The sequence below is a fragment of the Rhinopithecus roxellana genome, chromosome 19, assembly GCF_007565055.1.
Source record: "Rhinopithecus roxellana isolate Shanxi Qingling chromosome 19, ASM756505v1, whole genome shotgun sequence".
NCBI lineage: Eukaryota > Metazoa > Chordata > Mammalia > Primates > Cercopithecidae > Rhinopithecus > Rhinopithecus roxellana.
In genome coordinates this window covers 71,156,806-71,168,138 of record NC_044567.1, presented here as the reverse complement: position 1 = coordinate 71,168,138, position 11,333 = coordinate 71,156,806, and the positions used below count along the sequence as shown (strand labels likewise).

General features: G+C 47.8%; 1 protein-coding gene across 1 annotated transcript; it reads right to left on the bottom strand.

Annotated features, from left to right (window-relative positions):
* Window positions 1–5,586: 5,586 nt before the first annotated feature.
* On the bottom strand, window positions 5,587–10,930 carry SPDYE4 (speedy/RINGO cell cycle regulator family member E4). Its single transcript, XM_030923953.1, has 6 exons — window positions 10,691–10,930; window positions 9,680–9,910; window positions 8,788–8,846; window positions 7,938–8,023; window positions 5,770–5,938; window positions 5,587–5,646 (listed from the first exon to the last, which is right to left on the bottom strand). The coding sequence occupies exons 1-6, from the start codon at window positions 10,797–10,799 to the stop codon at window positions 5,587–5,589; spliced, it is 714 nt and encodes a 237-aa protein (XP_030779813.1). The 5' UTR covers window positions 10,800–10,930.
* Between the last annotated feature and the right edge of the window lie 403 nt (window positions 10,931–11,333).

Sequence of the window (11,333 nt, the reverse complement as noted above, 5' to 3'; positions counted from 1 at the left end):
AAACCCTGTCTTAGTCCATTTTCACGGTGCTGATAAAGACATACCCAAGTCTGGGAAGAAAAAGAGGTTTAATGGGAAGAAAAAGAGGTTTAATTGGACTTACAGTTCTCTACATGGCTGGGAGGCCTGAGTCATGGCGGGAGGCGAAAGGCACTTCTTACATGGTGGCGGCCAAGAGAAAATGAAAGGGAAGCAAAAGTGGAAACCCTTGATAACCCATCAGACCTCTTGAGACTTATTTGGATATCAGAATAGCACAGGAAAGACTGGCCCCCCACAATTCAATTACCTCTGCCTGGGTCCCTCTCATGACCCGTGGGAATTCTGGGAGATACAATTCAAGTTGAGATTTGAATGGGGACACAGACAAACCATATCAAACCCTAATCTCCAATATAATTGTACTTGGATATAGAGCCCTTGGGATGTATTAGCTCCTAAGGGTGGTACCCTCATGGTAGCTTTAGTGCCCTTTTAACAAAAGAGACAGCTTGCTTTCTCTCTCTTTGCTCTCTGCCATGTGACAGAGCAACAGGAAGACAGCCATTTGCAAACCAGCAAGCCGATCTTCAGCAGATGCTACTTCTCCTGGCACCTTGATCTTGGACTTCCTGGCCTCCAGAACTATGCGAAAGAAATATTTAAGATTTCCAGTCTGCAAACCAGCAAATGGGCCCTCACCAGACACTGCCTCTCATGGCCCCTGGATCTTGGACTTCCCAGCCTCCAGAAACGTGAGAAAGAAATGTTTTAAGTTTCCCAGTCTATGAGAATTTGTTAGAACAGCCCAAACTGACTAAGACACTCACTAACATGGTATATTACCAATCTCTTAAATGTTGCCAGTCTGATAGGTGAAGTTACTCATCTGTATACAGTCATTTCTTCTTCTCCGAGTCTCCTGTTCATGTTTCATATGCATTTTAAAAATCAAGTTGCTTTGCATTTTTATTGATATATAGAAGGTCTTTATGTATTCTGGAAAGTAATCCTGTATTTTTGACGCTCACTTCTACTCATCCTAATACTTTTGAGAAGATTGTTTGGACCCTCACTGGATGCAGCAAGAGACAGGAAGGCAACTCAGGCAGTAATCCATGGCATGCTGACCAACAGCCAGACACACAGGCGGATTCACCAAGTCAGCAGAAGAATGAGCTTTCCCTTCTTCTAGGCTTGGGATTCTCTAACAGCAGAGATGGCACTAAACAGGAAACATGGGCAATATTTGGTCTGTTTACCCTGTGACTACATTCATTGGCAGATAGACACAACAGACCTGCACTCCCCAAGAATAGTTTTGAATTTCTTTTTTTTTTTTTTTTTGAGAGAGGGTCTTGCTCTGTTGCCCAGGCTGGAGTGCAGTAGTATGATCATGACTCATTGCAGCCTTGACCTCCCAGGCCCAAGCAATCCTCCCACCTCAACCTCCTGGGTAGCTGGGACTACAGGCGTGCACCGCAACACCTGGCTAAGTTTGGTGTGTGTGTGTGTTTGTGTGTTTGTATTTTGTTTTTGGTTTCTTTTTGAGATGGAGTCTTGCTCTGTCTCACCCAGGCTGGAGAGCTAGTGGCGTGATCTAGGCTCACTGCCACTCCACCTCCCTGGTCAAGTGATTCTCCTGCCTCAGCCTCCTGAGTAGCTGGGACTACAGGCGCATGCCACCATGCCTGGCTAATTTTTTTTGCATTTTTTTTTTTTTTTTTTTTTAGTAGAGACGGGGTTTCACCAGGATGGTTTCAATCACCTCACCTCGTGATCCACCTGCCTTGGCCTCCCAAAGTACTGGGATTACAGGTGTGAGCCACCACGCCTGGCCCAGTTTTGTATTTTTATAGAGATGTGGTTTCACCATGTTGCCCGGGCTGGTCTTGAACTCCTGGGCTCAAACAATCTGCCCACCTGGGCCTCCCCAAGTGCTCAGATGACAGGCATGAGCCACTGCACGCGGCCATCCCAAGAATGTTTTGAGTGCTCAGGCTCCGTGCAGACTCTTATTAACTCCCTAGGTTCATCCCATTATAAGTTGACTCTTGGACATTGCACAGACGCTTCTCAAATTCCCTCCAAGATCTTACTTGCCTCATTTGCATGTGGTTTATGGTACTGGCGACACGAGGGTCCCAGAATGGAGGCAATCTGTGACAATAGCTTCACGGTTCCATTGCTGGAATAGTAATTGCGTTCTAGGTTCAGCCCCGCTTGTGGTTACGCAAACATCAGCACTTTGCAACCTCCTCCTCCTTATGTTGTGTGTCTGTCAAGCGTCTCCTCAGAGTTCATTGACTTCAGTATTTTGATTTCTACTAACTAACCCAAGATACTTCCCTCCTCTCATAAATAGTTTTACTGTATGGGCCGAATGCAGTGTCTCACGCCTGTAATTCCAGCACTTTGGGTGGCCAAGGGGGACGGATAACCTGAGGTCAGGAGTTCAAGACCAGCCTGGCCAACATGGTGAAATGGTTTGCCTCTACTAAAAATACAGAAATTAGCTGGGCATGGTGGCAGGTGCCTGTAATTCCAGCTTCTCAGGAGGCTGAGATAAGAGAGTTGCTTGAATGTGGGAGGCAGAGGTTGCAGTGAGCTGAGATTGAGCCACTGCATTTCAGCTTGGGAATGGGGCAAGATCCTTGTCTCAATAAATAAATGAATAAATAAATAAATAAATAAATAAATAAATAAATAAATAAAAGTGCCGGGCGCGGTGGCTCACACCTGTAATCCCAGCACTTTGGGGGGGCCAAGGCGGACGGATCACGAGGTCAGGAAATCGAGACCATCCTGGCTAACATGGTGTGAAACCCCGCCTCTACTAAAATACAAAAAATTAGCCGGGCGTGGGTGGCGGGCGCCTGTAGTCCCAGCTACTCGGGAGGCTGAGGCAGGAGAATGGCATGAACCCGGGGAAGTGGAGCTTGCAGTGAGCCGAGATCACGCCACTGCACTCCAGCCTGGGCGACAGAGTGAGACTCTGTCTCAAAAAAAAAAAGAAAGAAAGAAAAAAAAGATACAAAAAATTAGCCAGGCGTGGTGGCCTTTGCCTGTAGTCCAGCTACTTGGGAGGCTGAGGCAGGAGAATGGCGTGAACGGAGGAGGCAGAGCTTGCAGTGAGCCGAGATTGTGCCACTGCACTCCAGCCTGGGCAACAGAGCGAGACTCCATCTCAAAAAAAAAAAAAAAAAAAAAAAAAGGAAAGATGCAGCATTATTTTCCAGGGTTAATTAATTCGTTCAAATAACTAAAACCCCATTAAATAAAAATATCATTGGATGACAGATAAGCAATCCAGACCAATGTGGTCACAATCATTGTGAAGATGAGAAAACTTCATCTTTATTGCATTTTCGCAGGCAGCACACTGCACTGTCCTCTTTCAAACACACAGCTCCTGTCCTCCTTCCAAACACACGCCCTTTTTAAAGGAACATACAAACCTTTCAATACAAGCTGAAAAAAATTGCATCTGAATTATCACAATTCAATAACAGTCAACATCAAATATAAATTTATTTTTACAAGAATTTCGGGGAAATGCCACCCGAGCTATAAATATAATAGATACATTATGTAACTACCCTAGGTAATAACAGTGCGCCCTTCAGCAGCCACATGTAATAATAGATAAAAAGATTTAAAAATAAAACATGTAGGATAAAAAGAATCCTCTCTTAAAGATGAAAACAGAATTATATTTTTGTGTATGTAACAGGTATAACACCCATCAACTTCATAAGAACAGTGTCTTTTAAAAAATACTTGTTTTTCTAAACTAGTTAAATAAATGTAGTAAGAATGCCATGCCATCATTTTCAAATAAACAAATAAAATGTCTAGTGTATATTGGACATGTTAGTATATATGTAAGGCATGTTAAAAATCACAACTGAATTCTCACAGTTCAGTAACAAACACTAAACAGAAAATAAACATTTCTATTTACAAGAACATAGGGGAACTACCACCTAGCTATAAATATAATGGATATATTAGGTCAGTATCATAGGTAACAAGAGTGCTCACTTTGGGAGCACATGTAATAATAGATAAAACAATTTAAAGAGAAAACATTTGTGATAAAAAGAATTCTCTCTTAAAAATGAAAACTAAATTATATTTATGTGAATATAATGACCATCACAGAGCTCTAAAGGAACAGCATGTTTTCAAAACTAGAAAAATTCCAAACTATTTCAAATCAACATAGTAATAATTCTATGGCCAACATTTTCAAAATAAACCACTAAAATGTATAGTATCTATTAAACTATCTTTTAAAATCCTATGGCAGTAATTTCATATTTAACAAAGAATTCTGTGACAATCTGAGCGCCTGCGCTGTGCCTTCAAATGCTCTGGACTGTGGCAACAAAGTCCATGGGAAACAGGAACTCCAGCTTCCAGCCCAGGGGAGGTTGGGATTCAGCAATGTGAAAAGGGAGGTGGTGTCGCAGGAAGGGGTGGAACCAGAAACACCCCTGATTTCTCACTTTCCCTCCACCGACTCCTAGAAGTACCTCCACAGCTCCTAGGAGGAAAACCTGGTCACTCTATTTTGCTCCTTCTAGACGAGGCCAGGTTCTTCTAGATGATCTGCATAGGAGGCTCCTCTCTTCCTTCCTGGTGTCTGGCATTAGCGTTGGGATAAACTTCCTGCTGAAAATTCCCCTCTCCCCTGGGCCCTGTGTTCTGGAAGTGAGAGACAGGATGTCACACTTCAAGTAGGCAGATCTCCAGACAGGAAGGTTATTCCCATCCCAGTCCTAGCTAGAGTTCAGAGCAATGTGTAAATCTGATTTTATCTCTAACCCTTCATTGTAAACCCTGATTCTGAGCCATCATTTTCGATTCTGACACTCACACTTTGGTGAGCTTGACTCCAAAAATCACTTAATACAGCCAAGGTCAGCCCCAGTGATCTGCTTCATAGCAAGGACTTTGGGTGGGTCGGCCCAGGGAGTAGAGCACCCTCAGAGAATGTGGCTTTGGACTTCGTCACACTTGGGGCCTTCTGTGTTGTTTAAGATCTAAACTTTTAACCATGCTACAGACATGTCTAATATGACAACCTCACAAACCAGCAGACCAGATTCCTAATCCTGAACCTTAATCTCTCATGCTTAAGTCTAATGCTCGGTCCTAAATGTGGTTCGCTGCACAAGATGTCAACCAAATCTTCACTGAATCCTTTCCCCAAATCAGTAACTCAAGTGTGTCAACCATAATGAACCTCCCTGGACCTAGGTAGTAGTCTCATTTTTGAGACATAATGTCACTCTGTCGCCCCAGCTAGAGTGCAGTGGCAGAATCACAGCTCACTGCAGCCCCAACCTCCTGGGGCTCTGGTGTTCCTTCTGCCTCAGCCTCCTGAGTAGTGAGGACTAGAGGCGCCCACCAGGATGCCCAGCTAATTTTTGTATTTTTTGTGGAGATGGGGTGTTGCCATATTGACCAGGCTTGAAGCCAGATCAAGCAGTTGGGTTCCTCGGATTTTCTTATAGATGAGAATATTCTGCCTTTACCCCGAAGCATACACACGTACCTTCCCTCAGGCCGATGACCTCAGGCCTCCATATCCCCGGAGCTCTAGGAAATGAGGGTGCGATCTCGGGCCCACACCCAGTGCTCTGGGTCATAAGCCTGGATCTGGAAAAACACATACCATTTGAGAAGCCAGGGTCTCCCCAGCAAGACCCCTCCCTGCCCTCCTCCAGCCTCCAATCCACCCCATCCCTCCCCACCCCCACCTCCTCATATGGCCCCACTTACCTCCTCCATCTCCTCTGGGGAAACCCACGTTCTCCAACGCATGGAGCAGATGAGCTGGTATCGAAGCTTATGGAACAAGGGTCGCTGGGAGTAGTCCTTGCCATAGAGGAAGGAGAAGATGTCTTGTTTGGGGGCCTGGTTGTCCTCCTCCATGTCACTGGCCAGGTAGCTGGGGAGAGAGATCAGGCTGCTACTCAGGGGCCCCACCAGGAGGGATCCCTGCCTGAGGGCAGCTTCCCAGAGAGGAGGGGAGGGGACCATCCTCAGCTCAGCACCAACACCCAACCTGCAGAGAGCCCCACCTTCCTTAGGAGGCCCCACTGGACAGAGACCTGCTAAGGGCGCCACTCACACCTTCAGGAAGGCGACGATCCAAGTGGTGGCTGGGAGTGGTGGCTCTCACCTGGAATCCCAGCACTTTGGGAGTCCAGGCAGGAGGATCACTGGAGGCCAGGAGTTAGAGACCAGTCTGGGTAATATGGCAAGACCCCCTCTGAATTTAAAAACAATCCAAGTCTTATCCTAAGGATGTGTCCTGCCATCCTTATACAAGAGAGATGACATCACCTCATCCTAGTCCCCATCCATGTTCCTCCCACGCCCCCCTTCCTTCTCATGTATGCACACACCTGTCTTCCCCCTCCATCATAAGTGCCCCCAAGGACAGGAACTGACTGGTTTGTTTCTGTAAATCATTTCTCGCCTACCAAATGGCCAGTAGAGGGCTTTGTTTATCTTGGTGCATTAATTCAACAAGCATTGCTGTGAACTCTCTCTTCCCATCCTTCCTATTCCCTGGCACGTATGATGTACTTCGTAAGGTTTTGTTGAATAAAAGAATACATGAATGAATGAAGGAAAGAAGGAAAGATTTATCTTATACGCAAATGCCATACGAATAATTTCACAGAGTCAATATAACATGAACAGTTGCAAAATGAAAAGAATTGTGCTGAGTGTTTTAGGAATACTTTGATATTTTGGTTGATTGGGTGGCTCATGTCTGTAGTACCAGCATTTTGAGAGGCTGAGGTGAGAACCCAGGAGTTCCAGAACAGCCAGGGTGACATAGCAAAACCTCATCTCTACTAAAAACCATAAAAACTGGCTGGATGTGGTGGCGTGCACCTGTCATCCCAGCTACTTGGGAGGCTGAGGTGGGAGGATCTAGAGCCTGAGAGATGGAGGCTGCAGTGAGCTATGATCTGGCTGCTGCACTCCAGCCTGAGGGACAGAGCAAGTCTCTGTCTGGTATAAACAAAAACAAAAACTTTGATATTTTGACAAGACCCTGCCTTCAACAGGGGTCTAGTCTGATGGGTTTGGGGAAAAGGAGGGCAGATCAACGAATCCAAAATGGCACATTATCCTAGGATGTAACTGAAGTGCTGCAGGCATGCAGACGCTGGCAGATCAGGGGAGGCATCGGAAAGGCTGTGGGGGCTGAACTGACTTCAACAAATTAGTGGTTCCCTTCAGATGCATACGGGTGCAGGACACCCAGACAGAAAACACAAAATCAAAATGGAGTGGAGGGCATTTGGAAGGAGCGGTGAAAGCAAACCATGAAACATGAAGATGGTGGGCAGGTTTGGTGGTAGAAGGATTGCAGAGAGGGTTGGATTCGCCCTGTGAATCCGGGCCTCCATTTATAGGCAAATCAGCTAAGGAAGTTGTTCAGGTGAGCAGTGAAGGGGTGGGAGCTGTGTTTGGAAAGCTATTCAGGCAGCACTAGGAAGCCCCCTGGCTTGGGGCGGGACTGGCAGGAAGCCCCATCAGGGAGTATTTGATGATGGATCCGTGTTATGCGAGGATGACCTGAATTTCGGGCTCTGTCACGGGAACCTGGAGGAGGAGGATGGAAAATTGCATTTGGTGTTGATATGGGAAGGATATGGCTGCTTGCTTGGGGGGCAGAGTCGTGTCCACGGCTTTCCCCTTAGGACGGGTTTATGTTTCCTTTTGTTTGATTCTACTATTTGTCAACTGCATTTGTGTTTGTTTCTAGAAAGAGCAGACTAAGAACACCACAGTATAATCTTAACATTTTTATACCCAGAGTAAAGAGGAGAACTAGGGTCAAAAAATAGACGAAAGGTTGGAATCCCACTTCCTCCACCGTCCCAGGGTGTTGGATATTGACAGGTGGGAAGAAGCAAATTACTCACAGAGCCAGGAAGAAATGAATGCGTTGGTATTGCCACGAGAAGAGGCCGGCACGGCTAAAGTACGCTATGACCATAGCCAGGAGATACTGATGGAGAGAAGGGAACAGAGAGAGAGAAAGATTGGTCACATCCTGGAAGAGGAAGATAGTGGAGATAAGGGAACAGGGGCTGGGGCGCAGTTGCCTATCGCACAAGGAACCTCGGTGTTGGGTGGCTATGCTCACTGGAGGCTTGCGGGTAGAGAGGTGTTCAAAGTCAGCTGCAAATTCGGGAAGTCAGGGAAAGGGAGGTCTGTGATGCTCCCAAGATGATGAGCTCCGATGGAATCGTTGGAGGGAGTGTGTCTAGGGCGGCTAATGTCAGGAGTGTCTTGGTGAGCTGGAGCAAAGGACTGTCCCAAAGATAGAAGAGGATAGGGGTCGGGAGTTTCAGGACTGTGGCCCAGAGATTCAAGCCCTGGGCAGAGGCAGGGGCCACACGTCCACTATGCAATAGGCCACCAGAGCCCTGAGGGAGATGCTGACAAATTATAAAAAGATTAACAATAGCTGGAGTGTGATGACTCATGCCTGGAGTCCCAGCTATTGGAGAGGCTGAGGCGGGAGGATCGCTTGAGCCCAGGAGGTTGAGGCTGCAGTGAGCTATGATGGCACCACTGCATTCCAACCTGGGCAACAGAACGAGACCCTCTCTCCAAAAAAATAAAAGTCAAAATGTGGGCACCCAAGACTATGGGATCAGTGGGTGGGAGATGGTGGAGGGAGAGAGGAGAGAAACTGTGGTTTTAGATGCTGCACCCTCCCCCAGGACATGTGTTAAAACAGGAACACAGTTGAGTGGAGAACCTTACTTTGTCTGACACCCTCAGATCTTTGTCCCAGGCCAGGAATTTTTGAATGACAGGATCCTCTGTGAAAAGAGAGCCTGTGTCAGGGTAAGAAGCGGAACAGGGTTGCCGTGGGAGCAACAGAGCAGACAGGAGAACTGTGCCCCTCTGGGGGAAGTCTCAGGATTGTGGCCAAGGGTTACGTGGATGGGAGAGGAGAGAAGGACTTTCACTGGGCAAGGAGGGAGGCTCCCGCTCTGAGACTGCCCTGAGGAGAGGCCGAAGGAGGCCTTTGGTGTCAGAGTCTACAGGATGAGGAGCTGTGAATAAGCCATGATGTCCTCCCATCATACATGAAGGGACCACCGCAGAAGTCATAATGGAATTCCCATCATGGCTTCTGGAGATAGTCACAGCTGGGTGTGCCCATGACCTTGTCATCCCCCTCCATGGATGGAGACACTTAGGTTTAGAAAAGTCAGCAAGAGACATAGAGTTTCAGAGGGTTCAGCTGAAACCAAGCTTTCTTTTGTCTTTTATTTTATTTTATTTATTTTATGACAAGGTCTTTCCCTGTCAACCAGGCTGGAGTGCAGTGATGCGGTCATAGCTCACAGCAACTTCAAACTCCTGAGTTCAAGAGATCCTCCCACCTCAGCCTCCCAAAGCACTGGGATCTCAGGCATGAGCCACTGCACCTGGCCGGAAATCAAGCTTTCTTATTTCAAGCGCAGACCTTTATTAAGACCAGCCTAATCCTCTATCTCCTAAGCATCCTCCTCCTGCATGGATCTCTCACCCCCACCACCCCCCCACCCCCTGGAGGGCATCTTCTTACTGGGAAAGAGTAATTATTGAAAGTTTCTGCTTTTTAAAAAGAACCGGGTTGGAGGTGCTCTTTGGGGTATCCTCCTACCAAGCAGCCTGTTGAAGGCCTCGTGGTGCTCAGGGAGCACGGAGGATGCTCGCTTGCGCGTCAGCTTCATCTTGAGCCCACACAGCATCTCCACCACCCAGGTGTCCTGGGGCTCAGGGGCGCGCTCCAACTCCAGCTCCTCCTCCGGCTCTTCCTCGGATTCGTCTGACCATTCCCTCTTCTTTTTCATGCCAAGAGATTGAGGCTGGGGGCTGGGATCTACCCAAGGGTCTGAGTGAAGAAACCAGGCTATAGTGTTGTGTTTCTGCCATTGATCACCTTAGACCCCAACCCAAAAACCTCATACTACTCTTCCATCCTCCCCAGCCTCGCAGACTGTCGGCTTCTCCAGGCCATGTTTCCACCTTTCTCCTTTGCTGATCCCCATCTGCCTCTCCCTCACCTCCCCATTCTTCCAGCTCTCTGTCCTCAAAACATTTTCTCATCACAGATAAGAACTTTCAACTGGAGAAAAATGGAAACCTTCCCTTGAGCTCTTCTGTCTCCTCTCTCTCTCTCTCTTTGTTGGGGGGTGGGTAGGGAGACAGAGTCTCCCTCTTGTTGCCCAGGCTGGAGTGCAGTGGCGCAGTCTCGTTTCACTGCACCTCTGCCTCCTGGGTTCAAATGATTCTTCTGCCTCAGCCTCCTGAGTAGCTGGGACTACAGGCACGCGCCACCATGCCCGGCTCATTTTTGTACTTTTGGTAGAGACAGGGTTTCACTGTGTTAACCAGGATGGTCTCGATCTTCTGACCTTGTGATCCGCCCACCTCGGCCTTCCTCTCTCATCTTTTGAGGGAATCTCCTGACCCCCTTCATTGCTCCCCAGGCTTTCTTTCTACGTGGCCATGCTTAGCCCCATTCCCTGCACCCTCCCCTGATCCCTGGCTTTCTAAATCCCTCCTTTCTTTCCCAGACACCCTACTCAGGTGCTCCGGATTCCCAGTAACTGGCCCCCTTCCCTCTCCTCAGTCAATCATCTCCCATCACTTCTCCCTCCAGTCACCTCACCTGATGGTCCTGGCACTTCATCATCCGTCACCACCTGGGGGGACTGCACCGATGTGCTAGGCTGGGGGCTTTCCTCCTCAAACGGAGGGTGCGCTTGACCACTGGCCATAGTCTCTCCCAAACACTTTGTTTCTGTCCACAGAACCTAGTCCCTGTTCTGTCCAAAGCCTTCTTCCAGACTCCGTTAGGACCCAGAAGAGCGCATTTCTCTTCTAGAGGCTCGGGAGAAGTTAGGAGTGAAGAACAGCTCTGAGAAGTTGCTGTTGTCCACCTGAGCTCCCAAGCACCCAGAGTCCAGTTCTTCCAATCACGAAGGTCGGAATCTCTGATGTCATTGGTCATTCCAACCTGGCAACCAGTTTGAAGAAAAACACACGTAACTGCCAGACTGATCTCTTTTCTTGGAGATCCCGGGTGAACGGTATCTCCTGGCAATGTCCCAACCTCTGAGCATTGTCCAAAAGCATCCTCATGGTCTCCATATTCCTCGTTTCCCTTTCCCAGTAGAGTCTGTGTCTTCACTCTAAACTTGAGGAGTGTTGGGCTCTCCTCCCCACCGTTCCTTCCCATTTCAGAGTCCAGTCTGGTGGGAGAGGGAGGAAGGTGGAAGGAAATTTAGGGTAAGCAGAATGATGAGAGCTTC